Source organism: Ammodytes marinus, assembly GCF_949987685.1.
Source record: "Ammodytes marinus genome assembly, chromosome: 5".
Classification (NCBI taxonomy): Eukaryota; Metazoa; Chordata; class Actinopteri; order Uranoscopiformes; family Ammodytidae; genus Ammodytes; species Ammodytes marinus.
This window is the reverse complement of record NC_137234.1, coordinates 26,101,796-26,116,175: the sequence shown is the minus strand read 5'-3', so window position 1 is coordinate 26,116,175 and position 14,380 is coordinate 26,101,796. Positions and strand designations below refer to the sequence as shown.

General features: G+C 37.4%; 1 protein-coding gene across 1 annotated transcript; it reads right to left on the bottom strand.

Moving 5' to 3' along the window:
• Nucleotides 1-691: 691 nt before the first annotated feature.
• LOC307250588 (C-signal-like) lies at nucleotides 692-12,864 on the bottom strand (the record flags this gene model as incomplete). The annotated part of the gene is made up of 7 exons (XM_080027704.1): nucleotides 692-805; nucleotides 1,636-1,746; nucleotides 3,264-3,382; nucleotides 4,745-4,802; nucleotides 5,519-5,715; nucleotides 10,371-10,425; nucleotides 12,730-12,864. The coding sequence occupies 7 exons, from the start codon at nucleotides 12,862-12,864 to the stop codon at nucleotides 692-694; spliced, it is 789 nt and encodes a 262-aa protein (XP_079883830.1).
• Nucleotides 12,865-14,380: the final 1,516 nt, after the last annotated feature.

Below are 14,380 nucleotides of genomic sequence, written 5' to 3'. Positions count from 1 at the left end.
AATCATCTGAATTAAAACAAACAAAATAACTGATATATTTCACTTTGTCTAATGAATCTAAAATATATGACAGTTTCACAATTTGAATGGACTTTTCCATGATATTCAAATGTTTTGAGATGCACCTGTACCCTGATTTTATAACTAGAAAACCAACACACACTGATTTAAATAACTACTTTATTATTATGCTTTCATAATATTAAATCATACAATTTCCAAACGTGACGTCATAGTCTTTTTTCAAATGCCTTTTTTACCCCAGCCAAGTGTCCAATAAGAGAAGTAAGAGACTATCCCTGAGTTCCAATACCCATACTTCCATACTATTTAGTATGCCAGAAAAAGATTTAGGATGTCCCAATTCATGCACGTCAATTGTAGCATGCTGAAAATACACAGATGCCCCACTAACTCCAATTGCATTTTGGAGTATTCCTCATTATGCTTGACATTTTTCGACATAAGAAAGAAAAACAAATCCTTATCTGATTTTTTTCTCTCTCCTGTGGACCTAAAACTCTTCTGCACTTTAGTAGTGTAGTAAAAATAAAAAGTATGTGAATTGAAACGCAGGGAACGTATTGCCTTTAGTTTAAAAGCTCTTGAATGAACTCCCAGTTGTCAGACAGAGGTGAATGGTGCCATGAAGGCGTCACCCCTGGTGTGACTGTCACGTCATGTTGCCATGCTACCAGGGGATTCTGTTGCCCTGCCAGTCTAAAAGCCTCCCACAGTCCTTTTGGCTTAGTGATGACATCACAGCGAGCATTCCCAGTACGCTGTCATGAGTGCTCAAAGGAGCCTGGGGAGACAAAACATACACACACACACACACACACACACACACACACACACACACACAAGAAAAAGGACAGTCAATAGAAATAAAGAGCGAGAACTAGATATCATATTACATTTCTCCATGCTTCCCCAGTCAGGTAATGTAACATTACTTTATTTGACCAGGGACAATGTACAAAAGAAACATTAACCTTGTTTAGAGCAAGGAGAGATGCATTGTAGGCTACCAGATTCTAGCAAATTGCTATTTTCCACCTGTAGTCCCTGGACAGATAAGTAGAATAATAAAATACTACAAAAATATAAAATACTACAAAAATGTAATGTGAGGCATATTGTAAATACAGGAGCATCAGAATGTCTGGAACTAACTAGCAGGCATGAACAGGATGTGATTATTGACAAAAATGTGTGTAATGATACTAAATTATTAATAAATGAAGGGGGCCCATTCCATATCAAGTCAAAAAGTTAAAGTCTTTTATTGTCAGTTCTGATATAGGCAAGACATCAGAATCAAAATGTTTATCTCTGGCCCGCAGTGCAGTTAGAACGATAAAAAAAATAATTAAGAATTAAGAGTTGATTAAGATAAACATAAACAATATTTGCATAAGATAAATTCTAAATACTAAGTAGCGCAAATACATTTTCTGTGCAATATAAAACAGTATATATAAAATAGAATAGAAAGATAGAATAAAGTAGATAAGTTAAGAGGAAATATGCAATGTGATGAAAAATATTTACAATGTGCAATATGCAATCAACTGGATGCACATGGGCCCACAGAAGGTCTATAGTCCCTAAAAATCCCCTTCAGCCGCTTACCTCTTCCCCTCCCATGTCCGTCTGCACCCAGCCCGGGTGGATGGCTGCCACCAGGATGTTGTGTACCTTCAAGTCTTCAGCTTGACAGCGAGTCAGCATGTTCAACGCTGCCTGGTCAACAACAACATAGAAAGGGTAGAAGCTTAGTTGTTCAGGAAATTGGCACTTTAAAAATGACGACATGACTCTTTTGATGTACTTTACATGACGGCAAGGCTTTCTAAAATTGAAGTAGAAGTTAGCCTCATAGCATAATTGCCTAAATCATACTCTACTTTTACTCTACATCTACTCTATTCTGCATCTACTCTACTCTACATCTACTTTACCCTACTCTATAACACTTAAAATATGACTTAGGCAATTATGCTATTAGGCTAACGAAAAGTAGATGTATGTTTGATTTGATTTGATTCAATTTATTTCAGACATATCAAAAAAAGAAAAATTAAAAGCATAGTAGAGTAGATACTGTATATGATTTCGGCAATAATGCTATGAGGCTAACGATATGTTCTGTGGCATCTCCAACTATTTTCTCTACTAAATATTGTGGAAAAGTTCGTATTTTTAGTGTGAGAGTATTCTGGGTTTGGAAGAAAATAAACTCAGGACAGCTGCCAAACTGTGATGCAGGATGAGTGGGACCCAGATGAGCAAGTGCCTCCCTCCTCCAGCCCTTATTAAGGAGCTCACACACCAAGCCACTGCCTTTGTAGGCTATTTCTCCTCCTGTTTGCTACAAGTTAATACAAGAAAGATACATAGCTGAAGACCACAAACTAGTAGTACTACTAATACTTATTATTGGGGCCCTAATTAAGGGCCCCATTGTGCAGAGGTTTCACACCCTAACGTCTTTAATCCTGGACAAGTGCATTTCTATTTACTTTATTTACTATTTTAAAATATGTGAAAAATATTTAAAACATTTTCAATCGTTTATCTCAAGTTCTGATTTTGTGCCAAATTAAAGAAGTTACTTTTTTTCTTTCTCTTGGCAAATCTTTGCCAAAAACACAATTTTGGATGCTCACAATAGATAGTGTGTGTATCACAGCCTAGTGTGTATTCATTACATGTCAGCAAGCCACACTGTTGGGTGACATTGGGTTCCTTCATCACCAAGAACACACACACTTGAGTTTATTTATTTTTCAATCCCTCCTACACACCGTCCTCCTGCCCCAAATAGTCAGTAGAGCAGCACATCCATCACTGAAAATGTGTGAAAAAAAAATATTTTTCCAATTGTTTGAGTGTTATCAAATAGCTTTTTTAGAGAAATATCCCTTTGAAAAAAGAGCCCTTTGAAAATATTACACTATATAGTTAGTAAAAATAGAAAGAAAGAAAATGTAGAATAATGGCAGGCTCATCCTTTAACATATTGAGGACAACCAGATTAAATACGTTTAGTTTTGTTACTCAGGAATTTCTGTATGTATGTATGTACATTATATGTATATATGTATGTATTCTGTTCCAGTATGTAAGAAAAATAGAAAATCAAGAGTTTAGCTCTGCTGTTTTCTCTATTTCCCTGGAAGAAATTTCTCTGGAAGAATATTATTTCTCTATTCTCCCCAAATATGATCAACTTCCCATTGTGTGCCAGTCATTGGTACCTTGCTTGACCTATACGAGTACATCTGAGCCATGGGGAAGGTTTCTGGACATTTCTCTATGGATGAGAGGAGTGTCGAGATGTTGATTATGGCTGACCTCCTGCAGGACATTTCCTCACCTGAGAGAGAGAGACAGAGACAGAGAGAGAGAGAGAGAGAGAGAGAGAGAGAGAGAGAGAGAGAGAGAGAGACAGAGAGAGAGAGAGAGAGAGAGAGAGAAAGAGAAAGAGAAAGAGAGAAAGAGATAGAGAGAGACTCCCATTATGACCAAGCCCCAACCACACCGAGTTCTACCAGCATCCAATGCGGATGTGACAAACATTGCAGTACCGTCCGGTGGCCACTAGGGGCAGGTTTCAAAACAGAGCAATTTCTCGTTGACTCCCATGTTAAATATGCCGTTTTCATAGCATTATTAAACCTTTCTAGGCTGTATGTTTAGTTCATATCTCCATGACAACACTGAGGGGGGTGAATTTTTTTTTATATACTATCTATGATTATGACATACAAATAATAATAATAATAATAATGATAACAACAACAACAACAACAACAACAACAACAACAACAACAACAACAACAACGAAAAAATAATTAAGGTATTACTTAATGGTCATTTGCGTTTGAGATACATATTAGCTTATTTTTGCATATAGTTGTGTGTACATCCTTTGGATTCCAGCTGGTTCCACTATTTTGTTTATTCCCCTGTCGTTTAATCAGAAGTACAGTACGGAGGGGACTAAGTTATAAAAGTATAATTCTCCAATATATTTAATGCCTCAACATTATCTACTGTAGATGACTGTCAGAAGCTGCTCATACGACAGGACTTTGCTCTGTCTGTATACCGTAGCCTAAATGTATAGTGCATTGGTGGTGTGTAGTGAAAAAAACAAGTATACCTTCCAAACATTTCATATTCTAAACAATGCATTGGAAAATGTAATTTACAAGTTTACCTGGCCAGTTCATCTAAATATTAGAAAAATAATCAAGTCGCATATTTCCAACGGTTACCTCTTTTTGTTTCATACTCATAAATAGAGAGATGAATTCTAAACTGTTACCACCAGTGTAATGAGTTTCTTACCCGAGACCAGCACACAACACAACAGAGTTTACCCATCACGAAACAATCCCTGCATTCCAAATCACATACTCTTTCTTTTTACTACACTACATACTAAAGTACTGAAGAGTTTGAGGGCCACAGGAGAGAGAGAAAAAAATTCAGATAAGGAAGATTTATTTTCATTATGTTGAAAAATGTCAAGAATAAAGACAAACACTTCAAAATCCTATTGGAGTTAGTGGGGCATCTAGGTATTTTCAGAATTGGGACATCCTATATCTTTTTCTGGCATACTAAATAGTATGGAAGTGTGGGTATTGGAACACAGGGACAGTGTTATCTCTCTGAATGGTTGTGCCTGTATATAACAATTGTAGTACAAGATGAAAGAAAATATATTTACCCTTGTCTTTATCAGGCGAGTGACTCTCTGCTGCTCTCTGGAGGAGTGGGAGAAACATCTGCAGAGAAAGAGTTTACTGTTAGGTAATAAATGATACTCCTAAAACTGTTAAGGAAATATACAATATAAATAAGTAAATAAATATAGCAACAGGAGCCCGACGTTGGTTATGAGTAGGCTAATATTGCCATATTAGTATGCTTATAACACTGATGTTGTGTATGACATAGGCCTAAAGTAACAAGCTGAAATAATTTAATGGCACCTCTACAACATTCTTTTTTCCCTTCAATATAGCGGTCTGTGGTCTGTCTCTAGCTTGCTCATTACGACCCGTTTGTAAGCCGGCTATTACTATTTCTCCAGCAGTTTAAATATTGTTAGTATGTTCTCCCTTTGTTCTTTAGATAATAAGTGAGACTCACGTTCTGTGAAATGTTTGTATTTCTAAGTGTAACGGTGTGGGAGGAGATAGAGCTAGAACATGTGGCGAAAGAAATAATAATAATTATAATAATAATAAGAAGAAGAAGAAGAAGAAGAAGAAGAAGAAGAAGAAGAAGAAGAAGAAGAAGAAGAAGAAGAAGAAGAAGAAGAAGAAGAAGAAGAAGTATGGTGGATAACAATAAGTACAGGGCAGGCCCTCAATACTTGATGAAAGTTTTCAAAACGATTGCGTCTGAATGCATATGTTTTTTGAAAACGTTCATGAAAAACCTTCCCCCTTTTTCAGCGAGACTGTTGACGTGTAAACATGGCCTGAGAAACACCAACCTTTGCGAGGAGAAATGGTCCGACCACATTGGTTTCGTATACGTCCATCATGTGCTGCTTGTTGGTGGCTGACATTGGTGCGGGTTGGGCTGGTATGTTGATAGCAGCATTGTTAACGAGGAGGTTCAACCCACCAGAACCCACCTGCTCACTCACAGCCTTCACAGCAGCACAGATGCTTTTCTCATCTGATGTGTCTGCAGATATGAACACTTCATTCAACCACAGGCAGAGGCACTTTATTGTCATATTATCAATATATATATATCAATGGTCAGCGCATATGGGATATAATGCAAGCTGCTTGTGTTCTTGGATATGTGTTTTTTAATTTCAAATCAGATTTTTTTTAAAGCTTATTGAGACACCGAACTTGATATCATATATTGATTTTTACTAGACCAGGTTTACAGAGGATTAATAAATATAGTTGCGCAACATATTTTAGCATAATCTTGACTAAAACAACCATATTTCATGCAAATACACTTGGCAAGTTGCACATAGCACACTGCTTACTGCAGGGCTACCGAGGCCACACCCCCTACATGCACTGTGCATTCCTCCATCACATGGGGGGGCATTTAACTTAATTTATTGAATGGGTGGGGTCAAACAGATAAGTAATATTTTAATCAACATTCATATTTATGTGGTTCAGTGAAATTATTGATTGTTCATAAAATAATCAAAACTTGATAAAGTTCTACTTTGTTCTAAATATGTTCAAATACAATGTTTTTTAATTGTATTATCTTTATATATATATATATATATATATATTAGTGGTGGGCCGATAACGGCGTTAACGGCTGCGTTAACGCCAGACTCTTATCGGGCGATAAAAAAAATATCGCCGTTAATCTCTTAATTCCACCTCCTGTTCGGCTCAGGGGAGATGCTGTTCGCCGTCGGGGTGAACCCCCTTCCGCACGTGAAGGCTCGCTTCACGTGCGGGAAAGCTATAGTGTGAGCGGCCACAGCTTGTATTTTGGTCATATCTAACACTGGACTGCAGGCCTATATAAAAGTGTTGTACCTTTGCTTTCTTTGGGTTAAAAAAAACTCCATCAACTCAGTATCCGTCTAGTCCAAAAAAACTCTGTCAGCTGCTGCTGCAGACGGTGTGCAGACGTGCTCGGAGAATCGGCATCGGCGCATCAACAGTCATTCAATGCAGCGGCAGTAATCATACAACCGAACGGTGTAGAAAGTCCCGTCAGTTAAAAATAGTGATCCAGATTTTAAATCCATGTTAAAATCGGAAGGATATAAAGCTAGTTAGCTTAAAAAAAGTAGCAAACATGTCAACTGTGATGTGTTCAGGCCGGCTCAGTAATATGATTGATGTGTTCAAATGCAACACAAAAAAAAAGAAATTTGAGATTTTGGCGAAACTTGTTTTCCCAGCAAGATAAAATAGATAGTAAAGATGGAATGGAATTATGACCTGTTTAATGTCCTATCTAGAGCTATGATCATATCAGCAATTAAAGCAATAATACAAGTTCTATTTCAACAAAATAATAGAAAATTATCAATTTTGATATCAATAAAGACTTGGATCGTTAAGGAGTCTTGAAAATGGTAAATGGTAAATGGTCTTGTATAGCGCTATATCTCCGTTTATCACAGACTCAAAGCGCTTTACATTGTTTTTTGTACACATTCACCCAGTCACACACACATTCATACACCGATAGCAGCAGCTACCGCGCAGGGTAGGCTTAGCACTACGGTGCTAAGCTAACTAAGCTAACTATCGGGAGCAATTCGGGGTTCAGTGTCTTGCCCAGGGACACTTCGACATGTGGCGGGGAGACTGGGGATCGAACCTCCGACCCTGCACACCAGAGGTGAATTCCCTACCCACTTCGCCACTGCCGCCCCTATGGTATCAATATCAATACAAATTAACTCTCCTGTCATCTGAGAGAAATTAAGATGATTTAATTTTTTTAACCGTTAGTATTTACCGGTTAAAAATATTATCGGTTGACTGGTTTACCATGGACATCCCTTATACTGTATAAATGTATATCATACATTGTATGTTTTTTTTTGTGTTATCCCAGTTAAGTTTATTATTAATTTTTTATCATTTAATATTACTTTTAATAGTTCCGGGACGTTGGAGCAATAACCTGGTGTTTTGACACTTCAGTGTGCACTGTGAATTTGAAGTAATGTTCAGTTTTTGAATAAAGATGCAGCATTTACAAATGTTTATTTTTTTTATCCGATTCATCGATTAATCGAAAAAATAATCGACCGATTAATCGATTATTGAAATAATCGTTAGTTGCAGCCCTAAACAATTCATCGTTACCTCTTATGGCCTACAGTTCAAAGTTCATGTTTAACTGAATAAACAGTTTGTAAACACAAGTACATCTTGTTGAACATTATTTATTTTCATCACCAATTATCATAGTAGAACAGCTTCCTCAAGCAGTTTGTGATGCATGTTGGAAACAGGAGATGAGCCCCTGGTCTGATGCGCCACCTGGCTTGAGAAACACGTTCTCAAAGACTTACTTTGAGTCATTATTTAGGGAGCACACACATATTATGAATGAATTCAAATGAGCCATTTTAATCTAGATTAATCTAGATTAATTTCAAAATTAATCTAGATTAATCTAGATTAAAAAAATTAATCTATGCCCACCTCTAATATATATATATATATATTTATATATATATATATATATTAGAGGTGGGCATAGATTAATTTAAGGGAGCACACACATATTATGAATGAATTCAAATGAGCCATTTTAATCTAGATTAATCTAGATTAATTTCAAAATTAATCTAGATTAATCTAGATTAAAAAAATTAATCTATGCCCACCTCTAATATATATATATATATATTTATATATATATATATATATTAGAGGTGGGCATAGATTAATTTTTTTAATCTAGATTAATCTAGATTAATTTTGAAATTAATCTAGATTAATCTAGATTAAAATGGCTCATTTGAATTCATTCATAATATGTGTGTGCTCCCTAAATAATGACTCAAAGTAAGTCTTTGAGAACGTGTTTCTCAAGCCAGGTGGCGCATCAGACCAGGGGCTCATCTCCTGTTTCCAACATGCATCACAAACTGCTTGAGGAAGCTGTTCTACTATGATAATTGGTGATGAAAATAAATAATGTTCAACAAGATGTACTTGTGTTTACAAACTGTTTATTCAGTTAAACATGAACTTTGAACTGTAGGCCATAAGAGGTAACGATGAATTGTTTAGGGCTGCAACTAACGATTATTTCAATAATCGATTAATCGGTCGATTATTTTTTCGATTAATCGATGAATCGGATAAAAAAAATAAACATTTGTAAATGCTGCATCTTTATTCAAAAACTGAACATTACTTCAAATTCACAGTGCACACTGAAGTGTCAAAACACCAGGTTATTGCTCCAACGTCCCGGAACTATTAAAAGTAATATTAAATGATAAAAAATTAATAATAAACTTAACTGGGATAACACAAAAAAAAACATACAATGTATGATATACATTTATACAGTATAAGGGATGTCCATGGTAAACCAGTCAACCGATAATATTTTTAACCGGTAAATACTAACGGTTAAAAAAATTAAATCATCTTAATTTCTCTCAGATGACAGGAGAGTTAATTTGTATTGATATTGATACCATAGGGGCGGCAGTGGCGAAGTGGGTAGGGAATTCACCTCTGGTGTGCAGGGTCGGAGGTTCGATCCCCAGTCTCCCCGCCACATGTCGAAGTGTCCCTGGGCAAGACACTGAACCCCGAATTGCTCCCGATAGTTAGCTTAGTTAGCTTAGCACCGTAGTGCTAAGCCTACCCTGCGCGGTAGCTGCTGCTATCGGTGTATGAATGTGTGTGTGACTGGGTGAATGTGTACAAAAAACAATGTAAAGCGCTTTGAGTCTGTGATAAACGGAGATATAGCGCTATACAAGACCATTTACCATTTACCATTTTCAAGACTCCTTAACGATCCAAGTCTTTATTGATATCAAAATTGATAATTTTCTATTATTTTGTTGAAATAGAACTTGTATTATTGCTTTAATTGCTGATATGATCATAGCTCTAGATAGGACATTAAACAGGTCATAATTCCATTCCATCTTTACTATCTATTTTATCTTGCTGGGAAAACAAGTTTCGCCAAAATCTCAAATTTCTTTTTTTTTGTGTTGCATTTGAACACATCAATCATATTACTGAGCCGGCCTGAACACATCACAGTTGACATGTTTGCTACTTTTTTTAAGCTAACTAGCTTTATATCCTTCCGATTTTAACATGGATTTAAAATCTGGATCACTATTTTTAACTGACGGGACTTTCTACACCGTTCGGTTGTATGATTACTGCCGCTGCATTGAATGACTGTTGATGCGCCGATGCCGATTCTCCGAGCACGTCTGCACACCGTCTGCAGCAGCAGCTGACAGAGTTTTTTTGGACTAGACGGATACTGAGTTGATGGAGTTTTTTTTAACCCAAAGAAAGCAAAGGTACAACACTTTTATATAGGCCTGCAGTCCAGTGTTAGATATGACCAAAATACAAGCTGTGGCCGCTCACACTATAGCTTTCCCGCACGTGAAGCGAGCCTTCACGTGCGGAAGGGGGTTCACCCCGACGGCGAACAGCATCTCCCCTGAGCCGAACAGGAGGTGGAATTAAGAGATTAACGGCGATATTTTTTTTATCGCCCGATAAGAGTCTGGCGTTAACGCAGCCGTTAACGCCGTTATCGGCCCACCACTAATATATATATATATTTATATATATATATATATTAGAGTGATGAGGGTGTGTTGTGTTTACCTAGTTTGATTATAGTGATCTGTCCAGGATATTGAGTGCTGAGGTCTCTCAGGTCCTGAAGAGAACAGTGAGTAGGAGGGAGCCATGGAGAGTCAATGGGAGAGAGATAAGGGAAGAATGCAAAAGATTCAGATTTGGCCCTTAAACAGTGTACTGACCCATACACCATGCTTTTAGTTTGTTAAATAAAAAGTTACAGAATTGTTTACCAATCTAACTGTGCTCAAAGAAACCTTCTAGTTAATCATTGATGGATTTCTCTGTATATTGGGTGTGTATAAACACTAGTCATGTCCAAGAACAACCCAGTGTGGTTTATGTACTGCATGTTTATTTACAATGAGTGTGCAATAGCATATTGATCCCATGGAAAATGCTATCAATACAGTGCAACGTGTATTTCATTTCTTTTTTCATATTGATATTATCAGCCATTTTCAGAAAGTGCCTCAAAACAATGTTTCTGTAACATCAATGTATTTGTTATAACCCAAACCATGGTCTGTACTTTAAACCTAACTAAACTTAAGACATGGGCTGTGTGACATTAAAATGTAGGGGAGAACGGGGTAAGTAGGCACACTTTTTACTCTAGTGAGAATTGCTCATCACCAAAACATCTGTCAATAGCCATTCCTACATTAAATTGAAGCTTAAGGTGTTGGCTAGAAATGTGTGTCTCTCTTTTTTTCCAACTTATTGTAATGAAGAAGTAATTTACCATCAAAGACACTCTGACACATTGTGACAACCAACCCCATCAAGGGGTCGGTTGTCACACACTATGGGGTTGTTTGTCACAATGTTATCTTAATGGGAAAAATATTAAAAAGAAGGCAAGGAGGCAGAACCAAATTTGAATGTTTAATTGCATTGTCAAGTTGACAAATAGGCCTACATAACGTTCTGTAGCCTTGGCAGCTGGTCTAGTTTGGGATGCACTGGGTTCTTTTGATTTTGTTGCCCTTTTTTCTTTTGCTTGCTAGCTGCCTTTTCCTGCTCTATTCTTTCCTTCTCTGGGGTGTCAGTGAGGATACAGCTTGACAATTTATTTCGTTATTGGGTTCCTTTTCTGGCTGCAGCCTTGAGATAACATGTGACAACCAACCCCCCAAAAAATTTGACGACCAACCCCAACTTGAATTTCTTGCTAGCATCAAGGCCAACAACCATCTGACAACTAATTAGCTTGCTAACCACAATCTAAACTATAGTTTACCCTTCACACTTTCTGAGGGTAACAAGTGTTTTGTAATAAACCCATTGTGTAAAAGCCTAGAAGAAAAATACTGAGAAGCAAAATATTTAGAATTTGACATGAAAAACACAAAACATCCTCTCACCTGAAATGCAGCTGTCTTCCTCCAAGGAAGTCTATGTATGTGACCTCTGATCCCAATTCTGGACCTTTTTTATATCAACATTTCAGAGCTAGCGCGCTCTGGTGGCGAGATATAACGAATGTGACATCCAACCCATGTGACAAATTACCCCGTTCTCCCCTACTTCTTATATTTCAACAGTAACCGTTGATGGTCTCTTAACAGTTTTGAGTAACAGTTTTTGAAAGGACCTGGTTTTGGCATAGAAAGAAAATGCCTTATGTTTGTCTGAAGTCTGGGATAGAAATTTATGTTTACAAGGTGTACGATAGAATACATCAAAAGCACCATTCCACATTTGTAGTTAACCATCCGAGCCAAACCCGATAACCTTTTGCACACAACTCTGTAGGTGTGCTGAAACTGTCAACTCAATCCGTCAACTACATGATAAGGCTTTTATTTGTTCAAAAAACTGTTCTCGGAATTTAAAACAGTTCAAACACCCTGTTTTGGGCTACTCATAGAGCTGGTGAGGGCTATAACAATGATGCATACATCTTTTTGAGTCACTCTTTTTCAACAAAATTCCCTCAGACATAGAAAAAGACAGATTATGGTCATCTGATTGGGCATATTAAAGTGTTTTCATTATATATGAATCCATACCAAGAAAAGGAATTCTGAAATCAACTCCCACGCACCAACTATCCCTGCGTTCCAATCCCCATACTTCCATACTATTTAGTATGCCAGAAAAAAGATTTAGGATGTCCCGATACATGCACATCAATTGTAGTATGCTGAAAATACATAAATGCCCCCACTAACACCAATAGCATTTTGGAGTATTCGTCTTTACTCTTGACATTTCTCGACATAATGAGAAAAAATCTTCCTTATCTGATTTGTTTCCCCCTCCTGAGTCCCTAAAACTCTTCTGTACTTTAGTATGTAGTGTAGTAAAAAGAAAAAGTATGTTATTTGGAACGCAGGGTATGTCTTTTAATTTTTAAATGTGTTAAGGGTGTACCCACCTTAGCCGTGGCTGCCTCTGGCTCTCTGCAGCAGGCATAGATGTGAGCCTCCTCTCCTGTGGTCTCTGCCAGCTGTTTAACCAGCTCCAAACCAATGCCTCTGTTGGTCCCAGTCACTAGCATGTTGCCTTCCATGTCAGGCCGATCAACTGTCATAGCCCAGCAGCAGTCCCTACTAACTGAACTGTTTGTGTGAGAGATAGAGAGTTGTTGTGCTGTAATGCTAGTCCTGTGTGCGTCATGCCCTTGTCCTTGACATAGGTGTGTACAATCCAAAGTCTATCAACGTATTTGTATAATATGTTCCTTTGCCACAGGTCTATAACACAACATGCTGTTAGATGTGTGAGCAACCTTAACCTGTTTTTAATTAATCATTGTTCCTCGGTGAACCTGCACTAGCCCTTTATAGAGTTCCTGTTTAACTTGTGGTGACATTCTTGTTTCCTGGACTCTGTACTGAGCGCTGTCTGTCTGTCTGTCTGTCAGTCAATAAAGATTTGCCCTATGTTCCAATCCCCATACTATTTAGTATACCAGAAAAAGATCTAGGATGTCCCGATACATGCAAGTTAACTGTAGTATGCTGAAAATACATAAATGCCCCACTAACTTCAACAGTATTTTGGAGTATTCGTCTTTATTCTTGATATTTCTCAACATCATGATGAAGAAATCTTCCGTATATGATTATTTTTTCTCTCCTGTGGCCCTAAAACTCTTCTGTACTTTAGTATGTAGTGTAGTAAAAAGAAAGAGTATGTGATTTGGAACGCAGAGTTAGTTTTGGGATGTTTTAAAGTATGCACTTTACAATTAGTTCTCTTAAGGGTGGAGTGTAATATTTTCCCAGAGAGAATGAGTAAATCTGTGATGCTGCCGAGAAACAGTTGTGGTAAGTGTGTGGTCAAACGCAACTGCGAAACTATGAAGTTACCACACAGCCAGTGACTAAAGATGTATCTGTCTCTTCCTGTCTTAACCAAGGACAACTAAACACAAATATTGTGCCCAAACCTCAAAACAGCCAGCTGAGGAAAACCCAATCATTTTCTCAATCCAAAATGCTTGGTTGGGGGAAAATTAGTTTTGATGTAGATCGGCACTGGAGTTGCATCTGAATTGACTATTATTTGAGCAGTAAAATAGGCCGAAAATATTTCCCTATTAACAGAAGATCGGGGGGGAAGGAATTTTAAAAAAAATACTTCATTCAAATATTTGCATCCAGTTATTAAGAATGATCTATAATGATAAAGTCAGAGACCCACCCAGAAATGTTGTCAAGACCTGCATGTTAGAAAAATGCAATGCGGCAGAGAGAATTGTGAGATTTGAACAGCTAAAGCACAAAGTGTAGCCCTTTATTGCACTCTTTATTGCGATTGGCAACATCTCCAATGTGACTGCTGTAGCCCAATTAAGAATAGTTTTTTTGAAAAGTGGCTGTAACCCTGTGTGATGACTTGATTTTATATACTATCTATGGTGTTGACCCTTTCTCTACTGTATGTTCCTGTGGTTTCCCTTCCTGCCAGGTGGTGGTGGTGTTCACTAATATCTGTGTCTCCACCAGGCTTACCCTGCATTCAAATACCCATACTTCTCTACTATTTAGTATGCCAGAAAAAGATTTAGGATGTCCCAATGC